At 33.1% G+C, this 22,243-nt stretch overlaps 1 protein-coding gene across 2 annotated transcripts in view; it reads right to left on the bottom strand.

The window, feature by feature from the left end:
• HELLS (helicase, lymphoid specific) overlaps positions 1 to 22,243 on the bottom strand; it is a 51,407-nt gene that overhangs the window by 14,416 nt on the left and 14,748 nt on the right. For both annotated transcript variants that reach the window (XM_037805159.1, XM_037805160.1), the window contains 11 exons: positions 19,240 to 19,281; positions 16,331 to 16,555; positions 15,793 to 15,975; positions 15,158 to 15,301; positions 12,921 to 13,117; positions 11,332 to 11,428; positions 8,270 to 8,431; positions 7,022 to 7,161; positions 6,796 to 6,934; positions 2,654 to 2,737; positions 2,452 to 2,571 (listed from right to left, as the gene is read on the bottom strand). In XM_037805159.1, the coding sequence (XP_037661087.1) occupies positions 2,452 to 2,571; positions 2,654 to 2,737; positions 6,796 to 6,934; positions 7,022 to 7,161; positions 8,270 to 8,431; positions 11,332 to 11,428; positions 12,921 to 13,117; positions 15,158 to 15,301; positions 15,793 to 15,975; positions 16,331 to 16,555; positions 19,240 to 19,281 (1,533 nt within the window). The remainder of the gene's footprint in view (positions 1 to 2,451; positions 2,572 to 2,653; positions 2,738 to 6,795; positions 6,935 to 7,021; positions 7,162 to 8,269; positions 8,432 to 11,331; positions 11,429 to 12,920; positions 13,118 to 15,157; positions 15,302 to 15,792; positions 15,976 to 16,330; positions 16,556 to 19,239; positions 19,282 to 22,243) is intronic.

Below are 22,243 nucleotides of genomic sequence, written 5' to 3'. Positions count from 1 at the left end.
GAAAAATATGACAAACATAAACCAAAGGATAAGATGGCTGATTCAAGAAATGCCTTCACAGTTATAACATTGAATGTAAATGGATTAAACTCCCCAATTAAAAGATATAGATTCGCAGAATGGATCAAAAAAAAATGAACCATCAATATGTTGCATACAAGAGACTCATCTTAGACACAGGGACACAAAGAAACTGAAAGTGAAAGGATGGAAAAAAATATTTCATGCAAGGAACATAGTTTACAGGTCCTATAGAAGTTAAGTTGGCATCAAAGAAAACCAAGATTGTTATGGATTTAAGAGGTTAAATTTAAGCCCCACAGTAAACACAAAGAAATTATCAGAGAATATGACCATAGAGATAAAAGTAGAGTATGGGTTATGAGAAGTGGAGGAAGGGGCAATGGGAGTTAAGAAATCAGTGAAGGGTTGCTGTTTGAGGTGAAGGGAAATTTCTAGTAATGGATGGTGGGAAGGTGATAGCATTACAACATTCTAAATGTGATTAATCCCACTAATGGAATGCTAGAGAGGGGGTGGAATGGGAAGATTTAGGCTGTATATATGCTTCCACAATTGGGGGAAAAAAAAAAGTCTAAATAGATGACAATTGAATGCCAAGGATGATTCTGGATGGGATCTGAGGATGGAAGACAGGAGGCTCAAAGGGACACAGTTGGGACATAAGAAAAAAAAAAAAAGAAATACAGAATGTAAGCTTTGTATCAATGTTGAATTTCTTGAACTTCTTAGCTGCGCTTAATGGGACTGCATAAAAGAATGTTCTTGTTCATGGGAATTGTATATGTGAATTAGTGTTTGTTCAAGGATGTGTGCAGCTTGCTCTCATATGTTCAGAAGACAGAGCAACAGATGATGGATGACAGACAGGGAGGGAGAGAAAGAAAGAAATGGCAGTGTGACAGCATGTTAAAGTTGATGGATCAGGGTATTGGGGGAGGGGGGTCAGGGTATGCTGTGTATGGCGTTTGTATTGTTTTTGCAACTGTTCCTGTAACTTTGAATTTATTTCAAAATAAAATTAAAACAAAAAACAAAAAACAAAAACCATATATTGCAATATATTGCAAGGAAAGTTTAAAGGAGAAGGAGATGGTTTGGAGGTTTTATGGACTCCAAAAAAAATCATGTTCTTAAAGCTAATTCATTCCTGTGCGTGTAGACCTATCAAGGGAGGGACCTTTTGATTAGGTTATTTCAACTGAGGCATGCTCTAGGTGGGTCTTAATCATCTTACTGGAACCCTTTGTAAGAGCATGAAACAAAGAGAAAGCCCAGAAGCTAAGAGACAGAAAACAGAGAGAAAACTACCGAAGCCAGAAGCTGGAAGCAATGAAACCCGGAAGAGAAGGAAGACCAACAGACGCCTTGTGCCTTGCCATCTGACACAGGAGTCCAGACACTGTCTGATGATGCCTTGATAGGGACATTTTCATGGCTTTAGAACTGTATGCTTGTAAGTTAATAAACCCACATTCTAAAAGCCAATCCGTTTCTAGTATACTGCATTTCAACAACTTTAACAAATGAAAATGGAGAATAATGAATATTCAAAAAATTTTATCAGCTGTAAAAAAATTCACCAGTGCTAGGTAGTGGTGGAGGGGTGGTGTATGGGAATCCTGTATTTTATGCTTACTGATCTGTATACTCACAACTTCTCTAATAAAGAAGTAATAATTCCAGAAACCCCTGCGCCCCCCCCCCCCCCCAAAAAAAAACAGTGAAAAAAAAATCAATAGTGGTTGACTGAGAGCTGGGGTATATTGAAAGGAGCACGAAAGAATGTTCTGGCCTGATGGTATATATCTTGATAGAGGTCTGGGTTACATAGGCATTTGTCAAAATTCAGTAAAGGCACATTTTATTTCAAATACTTTAGGATATGTAAAATTATCCCCAAAGACAAAATAAATTAAACAAATACGCTGAAGGATTAAGGAAGACATGTACTATCATTTGTAATTTATTATGAAATGCATCAAAAAGTACGATGCAATGTTGAATGGATACAGCAATAGATTATTGGGCAGATGCATGATCAAAAAAAGGTATAGTAAAATGTTACTGGAAGATTCTAGGTGGTAGATACGTAGAGGTTCACTTGAAATTCTTTCAATTTTGCTGTATATTTCAAATTTTTCATAATAAAATGTTGAAGGTAGGGGAAGCCAAAGTCAGGGAAAAAAACTCCTGTTATTCCAATGACTGTGATAATGATGGTTAAGTAAAGTAGAATACTATTATATAAGGTTTGTGCCAGAAGATATAAATTTGAGATTCAAACACTAACAGTTTTTGATCCTGCCATAGGGTTTTTGGTCTTTCTTATCGTCCTGTCAATCTGCAGTCTATTTTAAACACTACTTCTGAAATCAAGATAGGAGTTACAAAAAAAAAATTGTTATATAGGACATAAAGTAGTCTTACGTTTTTTTCTCTCTCTGAATAAGACATGGATCCATCAAGCCTGCTAAAGTTGAAATTTCTAAGATGGCAGTAATCCATCAAAATGTCCAACATCCTCGTCATTTGTGAAAAAAGCAGTACCTGAAAACGTAAGTATATCTTAGTATCTACACTGATTAATAATGAATAATTGAACAATTAAAATTCTGATTAAAAGTATCACCTTGTGGCCTCTGTTTTTTAGTTCTGGCAGCATCCGATCCAAAATTAAGAATTTCCCAGAATTTGTTACCAGTTCTTCATCAACCTTAAAAGTGGGAAAAGAGGGACGTGGGGAGGTGGGAAGAGAAAATAATCACAATTATTACTCATTCAGTTTGTCAAAATAAAATCCATATGAACAGGTCAATTTTCAGTACGTCTGTATAAAACTTCTAATTTTTAAATACTGACATTGTTACTCAACTTTTTTTCGTAAGCTAGCTCTCAAAGAAAATATAGTCTAGAATATAAAAGCAATTATGGAAGATACGTGAGCAGCTGCATTGTTGTAAAAGTGGTGGCACCAGAGAAAGGATGGGAGCAGCTCATATTAAAAATCCACTAGAGGAAGTCATTAACATGGCAATTGAAGACATCCCCTGGAAAAAAAAACTCCCCACAGATTTAGCAAAGAAACCTCACTTTCTTAGAACTCTGGAGGACAGTGAAGACTGAAGAACTCCACAGACGCTGAATCAAAGACAAAGAAAAATATTAGGTAGGAAGCTTTCTCCTGGACCGCCGGTCCTCTTCCCTCTACCTCACTCAGTCCCGAGCAGCTTGGGAGTTGATCAGAGGTGGTGACCCTGATCCCTCCACTTGCACAGAGGACATGGACTATAGAGGCACTCAGAGCAGTGTGAGTGCCTCTCCAGGAACAGGAACTCAAGTCCACAGAGACCCAGAGCTGAACACAAGGCACTGAGTAGTGCTGCACACAAAAGGACCCTTGGTGGGGATAGTAGGGAGGAGACCACAATAGAAAGACTGGTGAGAAGTGTTGTGCCCTCACTCAATCCAGTTTCTGTTCAAAACCACCTAAATGCAGAACACTTTTCTAAAGTGACCTATCTTTCCAGATTGACCCCATCTAGGTCCTCAGGGCAAGACAGCCTAACAGTGAAGAAACCAGGGGCAGAAAGGCCTAAGGGGATGGAGATGGGGGTGGGGGGGAGGCAGAGGGCAGTGGTGTTTAAACTGAACTGCTGCTAAGACAGGAGGTTCCCAGAACTGAAAAGTGTAAGGAAAATAGGAAATGAATGAAGGAGAGAATTTAAACAAGTCATAGGAGCTGTGGAGAAAATAAGAAAGAGAACAGATTACGATTCCTGGGGTAGGACCAGAGGAAAGATTTCTCCTGGAGGTAAAACAATTACACAAGAGCAGCAATATAAATTGCAGCACTATCTAGGGAAAGAATCAGATGAAGAAGAGCTGAGAAAATCTGATCAGTTAAACACAGGCCACTCTAAAGGTCTAGAATAAGTTGGACCAAGCGTCAAAGGAGAGCCTAACACAAAGTTAGTCAACAATAAAACCCTAGACAGGGGGAGAAACTGAACTTCCGAGTTAACTCATAGAGATAATCAGATGCCTAGACATCAGAAGAAAAAAAAAAATTACATGCCATACTAAAAAACAGAAGATAGGGCTCAGTCAAGGAAATAGATGATAACTTCAATGGAGATACAGAGTTTGAAACAACAAATAAATCTTCCATATCAAATAAAAGAGAAAATGGAATGTATACATAAGGACATAAAGGATATTAAGATCACAGTGTTTAAGAATAAAGAACTTGAAGGTATTAACAGAAACTTAAAATTTCCCAACTCTTATGAAAGACGCATATGAAGGAAACATATGTGTCCAAGAAGCACAACGTCCTCCAAACACAATAAATTCTAATAGACCTACTCCAAGATACATACTAATCAGAATGTCAAATGCCAAAGATAAAAGAAAGAATTCTGAAAGCAGCAAGAGAAAAACAATTCATCACATACAAGGGATCCTCAATAAGACTGAGTTCTGATTTCTCATCAGAAACCATGCAGGCAAGAGAAAAACTGCCAGCCAGAAATTCTTTATCCAGCAAAACTGTCTTTCAGAAATGAGGGAGAGTTTAATATATTCACAGATAGACAGAAACTGAAAGAGTCTGCCGACAAAAGACCTGCCTTACAGGAATTACTAAAGGGAGTTCTGCAAGTTGAAAGGAAAAGACAGGAGAGAGTGGCTTGGAATCATGTGAAGAAATGAGATTATTAGTAAGGGTAACTAAAAGGGTAAATGCAAAACCCAATAGTACTGTATCCTTAATAAACATCTCTACTCTTTAATTTCTATCAAAGTCAGAATACAATTGAACAAGAAAAAGGCTTATTTTCTGATAATGGATATGAAGGGAATATTGCTCAGCTTTAAAATGGAATGAAGTCCTGAAACTTTTGACAACATGAATGAAACTTGAGGACATTATGCTGAGTGAAATAAACCAGACACAAAAGGACAAATATTATATGATCTCACTGACGTGAACTAATTAGAATAAGCAAACTCACAGAACTGAAATCTAGAATATGGGTTACCAGTGGATAGACTGGGGTAAGAGAATGGGAAGCTGATGTTTAGTTGGTACAGAATTTCTATTTAGGTTGATTGTAAAGGGTCAGAAATGGATAGTGATGATGGTAATACATCATTGTGAATGTAATTAACAACACTGAATTATGTAGGTAAATGTGGTTAAAGGGGAAACTTCGGGTCTTATGTTACCAGAATAAAAATTAAATGATAAACTGTGTAAGAGTATAACTGTGTAACACAATGAACCTAATTGTAGATGATGAACTATTGTTAATAGTACAAGTCTAAGAATGTTCTTTCATGAATTATTACAAATGTGTGACAGTAATATACAGTGTTAATAATAGGGTAGTATATGGGGGAAAATACAGCGAATGTAATCTATGGACAATAGTTAATACTACTATTTTAATAATCTTTCATCAATTGTAACAAAGGTAACTACTGTTAAAAAAAATAGTGCAATTACAAAATAGTGCTATCATCAATTTTAACAAATGTTCCACACCAATACAAGGTGTTGGTGGTGGTGCGGTGTATGGGAATCCTATATTTTATTATTGCTGTGTAAACCCACAATTTCTCTAATAAAAAATTTTTTTTTAAATACAAAAAAAAAAAGCAACTATCCTCCCCCACCCCTCTCCCAAAGGAATGTAAAAGAGAACAGTTTCAAAATTACTCTATAATGTTGAGGTTTATTCTTTATAATAGGGTAAACTTTCAAAAACAAACATGTAGGAAAATTAAGTCTAGAATTCTTAGTAGAAATTAAAGAAAACATAGGAATCTATTTAGAGCAACATAAGTGACGCTGAGGGTAAGGAAAATTTTCACCTTCTGGTAAAACATTACCCCATCACAGATGTGTTAATAGGAAAACTATCTTCTTCCTTAATTTAAAGAAAAACTATACACTAGTGTTTTCAAATGGAGTGACTGTGTCCCTGCAGGGGCCATCTCGCAGTATGTGGAGACGTTTTTGGTTGTCACATCTGGGAAGGGGGGCACTACTGGTATCTAGTGGGTAGAGGCCAGGGATGCTGCTAAATGTCATACAGCACACAGAATAGCAGTTTGACAATAAAGAATTATCCCTGGTCTAAAATGCAAATTTTGCTGGAGGTGAGAAATCCTACTGTTAAGTAGTGTGAAACAAGCATGAATTGATTTCTTTTATTTCTATGCCCAAGAAATCTTGCATTTCATTCACTTAATCTAAAAGTCCCCAACTTTTCCATTTTCTTTTGTGGTTATTTGTTGAGACTCAACCAATGAGCAAACAGGTTTATTCTGACAAGCTGAAAAATTAAATTGTCTTTCTCATAATATGAAAAGTTAACTAAAAGGAATACCGAAAAGATGAAAACTACCTCTAAAATAGTTATCAAGTAAAATGCAGAGTAGAAATCAATGACTTTATTAAAAAAGCTACATTAATTACAATCTAAATTTAGGATGATTATTTTTAAGCTATTCCTATAATATGGAAATCAAAATATTTGTAGCTGGGTTATTACATATAGAAACTGATCATTCTAACCCTCGCAAGGTTCTTTGACTTTGGGGGGAGAAGACTGTCCCAATTTAATGGAGAAAGGATCATAATTGTCACATGGAAAACAACATCATATTTATTTTAAATAACAAAAATCCAACCAAACAAAATAATACCTTCCTCCAATATAAGAAAGTTACAGAAATCAAAACAGTAAATTATTAAATGGTATTTACCTTAAACTCTTGTGTGACAGGATCTATAGGGTATTCAATCAAATATGGATGGTTACAGCATTTACGAAGCAGCATCATTATATTCTGCAGCTTCAGATTAACTTCAGATTCTATGGGGATATTCACTTCCACAACAGCTCTACCAAAAATACATAGTCCATGAATAAGAGAAATGTGAATAATACCACAGTGTAAAGGATACTTAAATTCATTTTTAAACTCACACCTTTCTCGGTCCACCTCTGGCTGAATTTGACTGATCAATTTTTCCAACTCATTAGGGAAATCATCTGTTTGGCTGTAATTTATTAATTTTCTAGTTCGCCGTTTTGGTCGTCCAGTAGGACCTAGTTCAACTGTTTCTTTCTAAAAGAGAACAAATTAAAAGAATATCTGTTTTAAAAAGCACACCCTTAAATTGTAAATAGGGTATAATCTTTTCATGTGCAAATTGACTACTTTGATACAAAGAAAAAAATAGTTCAGATTGTCATCCTCACTAAATTTAGTAATTTTCAACAGCACAATATCAGGGATAGATATATAATCTATAGCCTAATGCAAATGTATGAAATTTAATTGTTTTTAAAACTGATGACAATCTGAGAGTTAGAGTAAGTGCTTTCATATCTCATGGAGAAAATAAAAGGATGGATGAAACTGCTTTGAATTCATATGAAGGGATTTAATCATTTAGAATTGAAATAAGCCTCCAGAAATCTGTATTACCAACAGTATTTCTTCGGATTGGTGTAATATTGCAATGGAATTCCTCACAATAGTCAACTAGCCTAAGTTTCTAATAGCAAAGACGTCAGCACCTGCTTTTAATTATAGTTACTATTAAAAGGGAAGGAAGCTAATGATTATATTAAACAGAAATGCATAATCCTAAGTATTCTGAAAATATATAGGCCTATAATATATGGTAAAAAAAATCTAGACATTTAAACAAAATTTAACCGTCTCCTAATGTTTAGTTACAAAACAAAGATAATCATACCCCAGCTCCATCTCTTCTAATATGGTCAGGGACTAAAGAAGGTATTTCTTTCCTATAGATACTCTATTAATCCTTATGGCTAACAATCACCTTCTGTAAAAGAGCTGTATATTTGGAGGGATGGTCTATTTGTATCCTTAGTACAGTGATTTACAAACTATTATGTGCATATTAAAATGCATTTCCATTTTAACAGGATGCTAAGGCTTAATCTGGGATAAGAATCTATATTTTTAACAAGCATTCCAGGCGATTGTAAAGCAGTTAATGGAAGGAACATACATAGCTTGAATTTTAGTAGAATCAAAGAATTACCAAGAAAAAATTTTTGCTATTGGTCTCATCCTCTGGTTAGCAATTCATCCTTGACAACTCCTAAAAACAGGTGATGAGCCTAAGACTGATACTAAACTTGAAATTTACTATGCCAAGTTTCATTTACAGGATATTTCAAGTCTCTTTTCCTTTTACCTCACTGGATCCAAACATGTTTGCAATTGTACGGTTCACAATGGCTGTATAAAAAATTTCTTGTTTCTTTGAAAGTGGTGCATAAACCACTACTTCTCGTTTAGGAGGAACTTCAAGAGCAACATCAGATTTCAGTCTTCTCAGTAAGAAAGGTGTGAGAATCTAATATTTAAACATAAATAAATGAATATTAAACAATACTATTTTCTCAGTGAATACTCTCCCACACATCCCTTCACAATTTCTTTCTCCTTTCTTCCAGTATAAACACTGTAAGCCTCTAAAGGTAAGATAAAATATCATCTCTTTAAAAATTTCCCAGATCAAACTAGATCCCAGATCAATAATTTTCAATAGTATGTCACAATTTACGATTTTTTTTCAAAAATCTTAAGGTTAAACCTTGAATAGCTTAAAAATAAAAATAATGTAATATTTGTATTTTTTAGGGCGAAAAGGAAGAATTTTCAGTTATAGCTTACTGCTTTTAAAGTGAGGTTTTAGACTACTAAAAAACTAACCAACCAACCCAGAGCTGTAGAGATAAAAGATTCACTCAAGAAGTTCTAGAATTTCAGGCTTAAAAAATTCTTTTATTAACTGGAGTAGTGGGATGTGATCACCACATTTCCAAATAGAAAAACATAAAAGCAATATATGATTACACCATTATTAAATTACTTAGGCCTTTAAAGGAGCACAACATGTTTAAAATCATTTTATGCCCTTAACAGCTTTATCTCCAAATATGAGTTGTAACTGGTTTATATTTCAAGGTGTCTGTACTTAGAATACTGACAAGTGTAAGGTTAAGCACAGAGAGACTATACCAGAAAAAGAAAACATTACCAATGGATGGAGAAGAAAATATACCAGGAGACACCAGCCCAGAAACAAGTGTGCCTACAGGCAATTATCAGGACAAAAATGGAAATATTTCATAAATAACTTCAAAGATGTTCACATCTTTAAAAAATATCAAAACAATGAGATATATCTTGCCACCAACTGTACTGACAAATATTTAAAAGTTTAATGTTATCTAGAAACAGCAAATGGGTGGGAGAAGAGGCGCCTATGCATTATTGGAGGACATGTATAAAGGATATTTGTAAATATAATAGATGGTTTATACACACAAACTTTCTAGAAGGAAAAGAAATTTTACTTTTCATTTTCTAATTTTCTATACTTTTAAAAAAATTTTGCCATGCACATATACTATTTTCACTTAAAAAATCTTTAATATAGGAGAAATGGGAACATAGCAATTTAGAGCTTATCAAAAAAAACCAAAAGATTTTCTTGAAGACACTATATTTCATAATATGTATATCAATTTGCATAGGTAAATTCTTTTAAAAAACATGGGAAGGATATAAATTTTAAGGCTAATAATTCTACACAAGCTAGACTTTAAAGGTTTATATTTCTGTAAATGGGATAAAATTTTTAAAGGTTAATCATAAAAAGATTAACTAAATACAAGATTTTAAGACTGAAGAATAAAGATTGCAGAAATAAATCAGAATTCTAACTCACATTTTCAGCTACTTGAGTGGATACAAAGTAACAATTAGCAAACATAAGAGCACCAAAATTTTTAAGTTTTTATTTACAGGAAAACTAAGTCTAACATTCCAAAATTGATGGTGTTTTTGAGATCTAAGATTAAATCATTTCCCCCAGTGATTCATACTGTGGGTCACTTAAAAGCCTTGATAGCAACTATTGGTAAATCAAAGCATTAAAAACTTCTGTATACACATTAAAAAAAAAAAACACTATAAAAGCAAAGTTTACCCAAAAAAGTAAATAGGAGAAAGAAAACACTTGCAACTTAAAGACCAATGGCTTATCTTTGATAGTTATTATAAATCATCAAGAAACATAAATATCCCAAAAGATAATTCACAAAAGAACTACAAATGGTCAAAGGACATCTCAGAGGCTCAACTCATGAAAAACATATCCTTTTACACTTCTCTGATTCCAACACATTTTGAAGGACTTCTAATCTTCAAAGCTGGTATGAATACTGGATAGACAAGTGTTTTCATACATTTTCTTTGGATATAATATGTTGTACAAATCTTTTCTGAAGGACAATTTGGCTATATGTGTCAAAAGCCTTCACTGTACAAACACTCTGACCCAAAAATTATATATCTAAGAACTATTTTCTAAGGAATAACCAGAAATGGGCAAAGCTGTAGTTATAGATACTGAACTCTGCTTAAAGTAGTGGAAAGTTTTTAAGCAAAAGAGATAAAATTATAGTATGACAAAACAATGAGATATCAAGCAGCTATTAAAAACTGATTAGTTAAATCTACATGTATTAACAAGAAAACAATTTTCTGAGAAATTAATGATTTTTAGAAAAGACATTAAGGAACAGTTTTATTTTGTTTTTTTTAAAAAGCCTTTTTATCCTCATAAAATATAGATAAAACACATATGCTTACACAGAGACAGAAAAGAGCCTTGAAAGATATCATGATGAAACACAAAATATCATCATTCAGTACACATTGCTAGGGAGTAAGATTTGGGAAGGGAAAATTAGAAAAATATTGAATAAAATTGTCAGAGAACAATAGGGAAACTTTTTTGGTCCACGTATGAAAATGGTTAAGAGACATTTCACAGATTATGTTTGTCTAAAGTAAAGGTAAGGAGGATGGGGTAGGGGTTATAGGAAGGAAGAAAGAACTAAGAGAAGAATGAATTAAGCCATGTAAGAAGGTAAATTATACAGGTATCACTGGCAAACACTGCATAAAAACCACACGTTTTCATTTTTTGGCTGAAAAACTTATCAGTAACCATTAGAGAGAAAATGAATATATGTGAAAAGGGCAAAATCTGGATAAACACCACAATTCTGTCCAAAAGCCACGTCATCTTGGAATGGGGGAAGGAACTGGGAATTAAATTTGGGGAGCCCTCATTTTTTAACTCTCTACTACAAAGGGGTTGGATAGGTGAGCTCTTAAGATTCCTTTTGATTATATGAATCAAATCGACAGTAAGCAGAAGAATAAGAAGAAACTCAAAACCTGGTGCAGCATATGCAAAACGTTCTGTTCTCTTTCTTTAGCAATAATATCCTCGGCAGTTTCGGAAAGACTAGTGATGTCAAACCAAGATTCAAAGCTGTAAAAGAAAAATGATTACAAGTTAACCTATCACATAAACTCAATTATATTAATATGATACATGTTTTACATTTTTAATTTATATTAGTCTGTATATTATGACACGGATATTGTTTTGCCTAATTAATGAGCTTCAATTCTTTAATTACAATGAAAAAAGAACACATTTAAAGCTGATTATGAACCAAAAGTAGAATTGTGATCCTAAAAGCGACAATTTTCTGATTTAAAAATTTATTACAATTGGTTTTTTAATTGTATGAAAATAAAATAAGCACTAGGTCCATACTTTATTAAACATTTTAATAGAATTATAGAAAATAAGAATTCTGAAATCCAAGGCCATATGCTGTCTCTATAGGTGTATGACTCATCGCAACAAATATTGTTAAAATTCAGTATATACATAGCTTGATAAATACATCTAATATGTCCTTAATTCCTTTCCAATGTTAAAAAAAAAACTACTAAAATAAGCAACCAAATACAAGCATGTAGATATTTTTAGTTTATACTAAACAACACTAGATTGTCAATAAATCCAATTCCAAAACTTGTTAATAACATCTACGCAGTAGTCAACCCAATTATTCCCAAACTTGGCTATGCATCAAAATCAGAAGAAGCACATTAACCCCCCCCCCCAAACAAACAAACAAACAAACAGATGCTAAGCTACCACCTTGAGATTCTAACTCAATAAATCTGGGTTAGTACTTGGAAAACCTGTCTACCAAGTGATAATAAGACAGCCTGGCCTTGGGCCAGTATTTGGGAACCAAAATATGAATACATTCTCAATATACCAAGTTAAAAAGTTTTATTTTCATAATTCATTTAGCTTTCTTCCTTCACTGATGCCCAAACAAGTATAAATAAAATCTTTGATCTTCCAATTTTGTGATAAAATTTCTATCTTAATTATTTTTAACTTCTGCTAAGATTATTCCCTCTTCTACTCTGAGCACATTATTTTCTGAAAACCATTTTTATATTTTGGTTTTTATGATATAAGTGAAACCTAAGCATAGTTTCTGGTATAAAAAGCGATAGATTGAAACTGATAGATTTTGGCTTTAATTTTGGCTCTGGCACTAATTAGTTATATTTAGTAATAACTTTACAACTCAGTTTCCTCATATGTGAGATGGTGGATATATACTTAACTTATCCATCCATCTGGGTAGTTTTGTGAAGATAAAATGAGAAAAATCCACTTGAAAGTATATTACCAAGTTAAGAAAAAGCCTTATCATCGAAATATATTAAGATACTAATCAAAAGTTGTCCTCAACTAACGCAAATAACTCTTAAATAATCTTTTATATGCTCTTGTGTCAAGAGTAGAACATACAATACACACCCCAAAAAATCTATCATTTTAATTTAGCCCCACCTAGAAGAAAGGAATTAATTAATTATAATTAAGAACACAGATTCTGAGAAGGCTAGAAAAATATAGAGAACAGTTAAATAACTGGCTTACCTACCTTTTCAAATCATCAAATACATCTGGCAACAAAAAGTTTAGCAATGACCAAAGTTCTGATAAATTGTTTTGCAAGGGAGTACCAGTCAAAAGAAGTTTGTTATCAGCATTGAATCGTTTTAATTCCCTGATAAGACGGCACTTCATGTTCTTAATCCTGTGTCCTTCATCTACTATTAAGTATTTCCAATAGCAATGCTAGAAAATGAATCGGGAGAAAATTTAAAATAATGATCTCACGATTTTGCCTAAAACAATTCTAGAAATAAAATTTCTGTCTTTTATTAGTGCTGCATGTTGAATTTTATCAAATGTCATATCAGCATCTATTGAGATGACCATGCTATGTTTTCCTTTGAGCCACACAAATAGGATAAATTAAAAGATTTCCTGAACAGACCTTATGAGGTCATGCAGTATTATTTGAAGTTCACCTGCTATTACCTATTTAAGATCTCTCCATTCACATTCAAAGCAGACTGTTGAGTGCTTTGTCAGGTTTTGATATTAAGTGTCATACTAGCTTCCTAAAATGGAATTTAAAGGTTTTATTAGTTTCTATGCTCTGAAACATTAAATAACATTAGAATTTTCATTCTTGAAGCCTACATCTGAGACTGACATGCTTTTTAATCTAATGACTTGGTGAAGATACAGACATATATAGCATTTCTGGAAATAAATACCAAACAGGCAAACAGTGGGTACCATCGGGTAATGTTATCGGTAAATTGGGGAAGGGTATGAAATGGGGCATCTTTTGCATTTTACTTTATACACTTTATAGTATGTATGGTTTGTAAAATAAAAAACCACTTGAAAGGGACTTATTTTTCCTGCAATATGCAGACCAGATAACCTGAAAAATCTCTTGCTACCAGATAGCTACCTAGAAGTGCCAGATAAAATATAAAACATCCTTGATAAATAAATAGATGAAAGAAGAGAAAAACCGAGGAAACAAAGAGAAAAACCTAGGCAACAGAAATGATAAGCAATCCGAAAAGAAGATTAATCAGTGAAATCACATACTTCTGCTACCACTCAGGAATAAGAGCCCTGCACCCCCTCACTCCTGTCACCCCAATAAAGCTAAGGTTCTTGAAATGACAATAAAAGCTCAGCAAAAGGTTAGACTATAAAAATTCTAGTCACTGGCAAATAAAATTAAGAAAGCTTATCTGTTTCAATATAGGTTCGGTGGGGAGAGTTAAATAATTGGAAAGGTCTTCATATAATATTATTGAAGAGAAAATCACAGTTACAAAAAAAAATATGCTACAACCCCATGTATAAATTAACCTAAATGTTAACCAGTTATTTCTCAGAGGGAGAATAGGTGCCTTTTAGTTTTTGGTTCTCTAAATTTCCCCACATGCAGATTGAATTAATTTTACTGTAAATAAATGGTTTTAGTATTTTTTATTGCTACAGATATTCATAAAGTCTGTTAAATGCCTGAGTTAAGATTTCAGAAAATCATTCCACAAATTCAAAAGGACACAAGTAAAATCTGATAAATACTAGTGATGATTATCCAATCCATATTTACTCTACTTATGACTTAGGTGTTTTAATTTTATGTTGATCTCATTATTTTCCTGGTTCTATTCAAGCAGGAAAATACGTAGGGAATATGGCTTGACCAGAGAAAGAAAACAATGAAGCAGTAAAGAATTCTTAATGAAATATGTGGGGAAGTGAGGAAGAAAAAGGTCAAAACACCGATAAATGGATTGATAAAAGCAGTAGGTGGAGAGAAAAGGCAATTTTCCTATGGCATTATAAGACCTTGAGGATTAATAAAAAATACAATATCAGGAAATACACAATATCAAGAAAAAGTGCAATATCAAGTAAATGTCAAATAAAACATCAAGAAAAAGTATAATCGAGAAAAACTGAGATATGAAAATAGTATCCCCAAATTCCATGAGATAGTCTCATGTCATAGACTTATCTGTAAAATATTCACAGATCAGGTCTCATCTGGCTGATTCTAACAATTAAAATGATACTATAGCCATAGCTTCAAGTGCTACAGGATTTTGTTTTATTGCTAGAGACTAAAGCCTTTATCTCAATCTTTAACTATATAAACCTCCAATTACTAGAGGAAAATGAACATACTTTTATTTTAAAAAATTAAATAAACGCTAATAGGTGGTCAGAAAGTGTTATAAATTAAGGAAAATATGATTCATAAATTACAAATAAACCAATCAAGACCTTATATACCTGTAATGCATTTCGGTCTCTCATAGCTATTTCAAATGAAGTGACTACCACGGGATGAATCTGCAGTGTCCCTTTCCGTTTGTGAATATTCTTTACCAATTTTCGACGTTCCTGCTGGGTTCCATGATATAGCATTGTAGGAATCTAAAAGATTTGATATTGATTTATAACAAACTTTAGAACAGAATATAAATATCCATTAGTTAGGAAAAAAAAAAACCAGATCATTTTTCGATAGAAAAGATAAATAATTTAACTTATTCAATTCTATTTTTCTATAATAAAATGAATAAAACAATTCTAACAAATCATTGAATAAGGGAGATAAAAGTCATAAAAACATAACAAATCTAGTATAAGGAATGCAGATGGAGGAAACTACTTCAGAAATACTTCTCATGAGGCAAGGACATGAATAAAACACATAAAGGTATCTGTGAAGAAAATACCATAAAATAAATAACAATTAAAAAAAAATTCTCCCTAGGTCTGTCTCAGATTGAAAGTTGTAAGACAAAAAAAGATGCAATGTTTAAGCAGAAATTAGCACAATTACTAGGAGACCTAAAATTTAATTCCAACAACAGAATAAAATATGAAATGATAATATTTTAATATAAAGAAACACGTCTTACTTCTGGTGTAAATCTTTTGAATTCAGCCATCCAGTTAGGAAGTGTAGACAAAGGGCCACAGACGAGAAAAGGTCCAGGTACTCCTCTCTGAATCATTAACGCAATTGTAGCAATACACTGAACTGTCTTTCCCAATCCCATTTCATCTGCTAAAATGCCATTAATACCATTTTCCCAAAGCATCTAGACAAAATAATACACTGTATTTAAAATCTTATATAATCACATACTGAATTAGCAATAGTTTATTTTTTTTAAAAAATCATACCAAAAGATGACAATTATGATCAGACTGGTGGAATATTTATGGTTAAGTCCTTTGTCAAAGCCATAAAAATATTGGTAGTCTTTAACAAGATAATTTTTCACTTCTAAAGTTTATTCTGAGTAAATTAATCAGAAAATAAAAGTATTTACACAAAAATGTTTGTTTAAAATTAAGCAAAACATGAAATGAACAACCTGAAGTTGTGGTACATCACAATAGACCATTATAGAAAATAACCAATATCTTATATTAAAAATAATAATTCATTACCCTAAGCCATTCCATGCCTTCTACTTGGTACCATCGCATTACTCCTCCCGTGAAGTGCTTTGGTTGTTGAAAGGGTACTGCCTGTCCATTACATTTCCGAACTGGGTCAAAAAAGAATTTAGTATTCTGCCTAACAGTCTGAGACAATCTATCTTTAATTATACTATTTGAATCTTTATTTTTCTGAAGATCTTCTACACAGAGATTAGAAGAGGAGTTTTCATCCTGTAAAGAAAAAAGTCTAATTAGAAGTTTTACATATAATGCTTTCTTCCCCATTTATCAGAAAATGTTAACTACTAACCAAAATATACACAGTTCTATAGTCATAGGTATGGAGAAATAAGACCATAGGTTGACTAAAAACCTACGGGTTCCCTCCATTCCTCTACAAAAGAAAAGCTGTTTAAAAAATATCCTAGAATGTGCTGCCCAAGAATTAATTGAACTATTTTCTTAAAATTTCCTTGGCTCACAGCATAATCTCAGTAATTTCCATGAAGAAAAGGAAACAAAAAAAAATTTCCTTTCAGGGAACAGAACATTTACTCCTATCTTATTACTTTCATTGCAGGCAAATGGGGAAATTAAATAAAGCTGAGAAACTCATTATATCACACTTAAAGGGTGTCACTTCACTCATTGTGACACTCAGTACCTATTTATGATTAATGGTCATATTTGCATGATTTAAGAATGTACAAACTGAAATTAAGTCAATTGAAATGAACAAAATTTTTGCTTATTAAAAGATACCACTAAGGAAATGAATAGGCAAGCCACAAATTGAGAGAAAATACAGTCATAAATCTGATAAAGAAATTGTATCCAGATTATAAAAAGCTCTCATATAGCAACAATAAAAAGACAACTCAGTGATTAAAATAGGCAAAAGATATGAACAAATACTTTACAAAAGAAAACATACAAACACCCATTAACCACATGGAAACATGTTCAAACATTATGAGTAATTAGGAAAATGCAAATTAAAACCACAATGAAATACCATTTCACATCCACTAGAATGGCTAAATAAAATGTCAACAATAATGTGAACTAAACTTTCATGCACCATCCATCAGAGTAAAGTGGTGCAATCACTTTGGAAAAGGTCTGCACTTTATTTTATGCATCTATCATATAACCTAGGACTGTACCCTACGTTTATATCCAAGAAATATGAAAACATATCCACACAAAGACTCATACACAAATGATCATGGCACTTATTCATAACATGCAAAAACTGGAAACAATCTAAATGCCCATCAACAAAAGAATGGACAAAAAAATTGTATTCACTCAATGGGATACCATTCAGCAATGAAAAGAAACCAACTACTAATAGATTTAACATAAATGAATTTTACCAGATATTAAGTTGAGTGGGAGAAGGAAATAAAAGAATAAATACTAATATTTCATTTGTATAAATTCTACAACAGGCAAAATTAATCTATGATAAAAGTCAGAAAGTGGTTGCTCCTGGGTGTGGTCGTAGAGAATGACTGGAAGGGGATACAGGGGAATCTACTATCTTAATGGAAATATTCTATATCTTGATTTGCATGGTGTTTACAAAGTTGTATACATTTGTCAAAATTCGTCAAAATGAACACTTAACTGTACAATTTAATGCATGTAAATTACACCTCAATAAAAAATCTTTTAAAATGGTACAAAGAAAATGTTAACAGCTAAATTTATTCAATGAAAAGCTTGCAAGGTTTAGAGTATGAAACAAAAGAAGAACAGAGCTTTGAAAATACATGAGGACCTTTATTATCCAAGGATAAATGACATAAAAAAAAGACAACTTAAAAGTGAATCCTCTTAAAATGAGGCCAAAATTCCATAGCAAATAGTGGTAGAAAACTAGATTGAGACTTTATCTTTAAAAAGCAACTAAATATTATAAAAATAAGCTTAATTTTATATTTAAAATATGTTGTAATTGCAACCTTGAACTAATTTTAACACTGAACAAAGAATAAAGTCAAGGCACTTCTATAGTGTAAATTTTGGAAAAAACTATGTGATGGTCAAATAGGGCCCATTAATCTTTGATATGTAAATCAATTACTTGAAGCTCACAGGTATTAGTGAATATTTTTGTGTTATAATCGCTTTAGCTTCCCTATGCTTTTTTGTTTGTTTTTGTTTTTCTCTTTCTTTTATATGCTTTTTTTTTTCTTTTTCTTTTTTAAAGAGACCAGGACTCCACGAATGTCTTAGGCAGAACTACAGGTACTGTTTGCAGGCACAGTTCCACTGCTGCCCAGCACAGAGTTTGACCTGCTGTCTGGCCTGGGGCAGGCCCACCTCCTTGAACAACCTGGGGCCGCTCGGCTAGTGCTGAGTGTTGGAGCCATGCCCAGTGCGGATGCAGCTCCACACAGCGCTGCAGTCCCGAAACCCCAAACACCCATGATGCACAAGCCTCAGCCTCCCGGGAAGCTGGGATTACAGGCACGTGCCACGAAGCCCGGCTCCTATGAAGTATTTTAATAATAAGGACCTGGATAGTGAATACTCAGATAATAACGAACCGCTACACATAAAATAGTAAAAAGGCAAATCAAGACTTCCCAAACAAAACCAAAGAAAATCTATAAGAAGTCCAGAAAGAAGATTAAGGCATCCCTCATAGCTTTCAGAAGATGTCTCCCTATTTATATATCTACAAGGTTGCAGACACTTGCATCATTCCTAGACTTACAAGAACCCATATATTCATATTTATACATCAAAGTGCATAGAATAGAATACCTAAAATTGTTACAAAAAGAAATGGATTGATAAAAAAAAAAAAAGATAAAGGGTGGGAAAAATGTACCTAGAGATTAAATAGGGGCTAGGGATCAGGAAACAAATTCCAAAATTTAATTTCTATTTATATCTCTTACCTCATTCACTTTTCTACTTTTTTTAGCCACAGACAAAATTTCCTAGAAGAATGAGAAAACACACACACAAAATATATAAGATTCATTAATTTTCTGTTCAACAAACATTTATGCTGCACTGATTTTATGCTAGGAAACAGGGATAAGATTCAAGGTAATTATAATACTGAAGCCTCATTGTCTTTTATAAAATTCTGAATTAGTTGATAACACTTAAACATTGGGATATTTCTACAAAACATTAGGATTTTCCAGTTTTTGAAAAATCAGTTTACTAGACCTAAGTCCAAATTCATGGCAACAATCCTCTTGTATAGGGATTGGCAAACTACAGCATGTAGGTCAAATCTGGCTGGCAGCCTGTTTTTGTAAATTACTGGAAAAAAGTCAAGCCCATTTGTTTACAGTTTGTCTACAACAGCTTTGGCTTAAGTCCTTACATTAAAACCACATGACCTGTAAAGCTGAAAAAATTTACTGTCTGGCCCTTTGTAGAAAATTTAGCAACCCCGGCTCTACAGTCAAGTTGTAGCTACTCCCTTTATTCAAGGATTCACTTTCAGACGTATTATAGTCCCAACTCCAGCCCATTTTAGTCGTCCTTATATAGACATCTAAATTTGCAATCCTGGGCAAGAGGTAAAGGCAAAAAAATTGAAAATACAAAATAGGAAATGTTCTGATTTTGAATTACCTACTAGATGGTAAGAATATGGAGATAAGCAATACCTAACTGAGGGTCACCTGGTAACTTAGGATAGATGTTATGTTACATCAATTTATCTGAAAAAGCTGTCATCAGAGCTTAATCATTAAAGACAGATTTGCTGGAGTTGAGAGGTTATCCTTGAGGTTACCCCTATGCAAGCTTCAGCTAGATATCCCAAATGGCCACAGTGTGATACGCCCAAGTCACGAAGTCCCAAAATCCCTAAAGAATACCCAGGTCTTTATCTGAGACTCCATAAAAGTTTCAGTCACTAAGCTTATTCTCCAGAAACTTAAATTCTACAGAGAGCTCCTATGCCACGTAAGTCCCAAAACCCAGAGGCAACAGCCTCTTCAAGAACATTAACCAGTTGTGTCCACTTTTCCCGTAAAGTTGACACCCCTTTTCAACATGAACAAGTTAGTGTGGTCACTGCCTAGACATTCCTGAAAATCAGTGAAGTGATTAAACTAGAGGAAAGTGTAGCAACAGACAAGACAGAATTTAACAAAGGATTATGAATACTGAATCTCTATATAATTCTCTTTTTCTTAGTTGCTAGGGTGTTAGAACAGCTAGAAAAACTGAAATGGTAGAACTGTAACCTGTAACATTCTTTGAAATTTGCTCTGTAGCTACTTGTTAGTTGTAATTGCATATATTATATTTCACACATTTTTGCATATATTATATTTCACAATAAGGAAATAACTGAAACTATGGTATTGTAACCCATAACATTCTTTGAAATTTGTTCTCTAACTACTTGTCAAATTGCACTTGGAGAGTTATCACTTCTATGTAAATATGTTATACTCTACACACAAAAAAGATCTGCAGTACATTTCAAGCAAAGAATACCATGTGCAGAGGACAAAGAAGATGAAATAGTATGAGCCATTCAAGGAATTCCAAACTTATCTCAAATTAACACACAACAGAGAATGACAGGACATGTCAACAACTGGCTGACACATGCATATATGTAATTTAGATATATATATTCTCAGGTTGTAAGGATTTTATATAGGGAACTGATTTAAGATCTTTTAAAATGACTACCAAAATTTAACCTCTTTGGAAGACAATTTGGGAATAACTCAAAACATATTAAAAACTATCATCCATGAAATATGCTTGCTAAAACTTAATCACAAACCATATCAAACTTCTAGATCTAACCATGTTTTACACAAAAAACAGGCACAGAGAAATTGTCGGAACACAGTAAGCAAAATCCATAATGTGGGAAATTATTTGGAATAGACAACTTATTTTTTTCAACAATTTGCAAAGGAAAATTACCTTATTTGATGGGAGCCTATCAGCAAATATGATATTAAGGAATTACCATTATTTTTAAGTGTGATAACTATATATTACAGTTATGATTTTTTAAAAAAGTCCCTTTCTAGTGATAGATACTGAAATATTTACAGATGTAATGATATGATGATCGGATTTTCCTCAAAATAGTCTGGGTAATAGAATAAGAGTGGACAGGAGTTGAAAACTCTTCAAGCTGGACCTCGGGTCATTCAATATGCTATCCTCTGTATGTTTATATGTTTCAAGTTTTCCATAATAAAAGGAGAGGGAAAAAATCCATATATATATATACCACAAATGTTTATAGTGATTATTTGTGAGTAATGGGTTTTCAGTTGGCTTTCTTTCATTTTTGTTCAGTCACCTACAATAAAAATGTAATTCCTTGTGAAACTCTTTCAAAATAAACAGGTGATAAGAGGGATATAATTGTATTTTAATTTCAGAAAGACCAATTTGGTACTCTTGACAATAAAATAACCAAGAGCTACACTAGAATTACGGAAATAGTAGAGGCTACTCTAAATAGGGTAAAGGATAAGGGCATCAACACCAAGGCAGTGGCAATCAAAATGGAGAAGAAAATTTGGAGAAATTAGTAAAAACTTGATACATGAAGATATTCCGATAACATCCTAAATTCTGTTTTGGGTAACCCTATATGGCACCATTTCTAAAATTTAAAACGCAAAAAAAAAAAAAAAAAATTTTCCCCAACAAGACAAGGAGCACAGGGAAAGATAAATTGTATGTTGATTGCAGGTTAACTAAGGAATATCCAGCTAGTGTAATGGGTTGAATAGTATACCCCCAAATTCATATTGACCCAGATTTGACCTTATTTGGAAATAGGATCTCTGTAGATGCAATCAAGTTAAAAAGAGATTATACTGGATTAGCGTGGATTCTAATCTGATGACTGGTGTCCTTATAAGAGAAATTTAAACAGAAACACAGAGGGAGAAT

This window comes from Choloepus didactylus, chromosome 15 (genome assembly GCF_015220235.1).
Source record: "Choloepus didactylus isolate mChoDid1 chromosome 15, mChoDid1.pri, whole genome shotgun sequence".
In the NCBI taxonomy this organism is placed as follows: Eukaryota; Metazoa; Chordata; class Mammalia; order Pilosa; family Megalonychidae; genus Choloepus; species Choloepus didactylus.
Note: the sequence above shows the minus strand (reverse complement) of the source record. Positions and strands in the feature narration are given on the sequence as shown.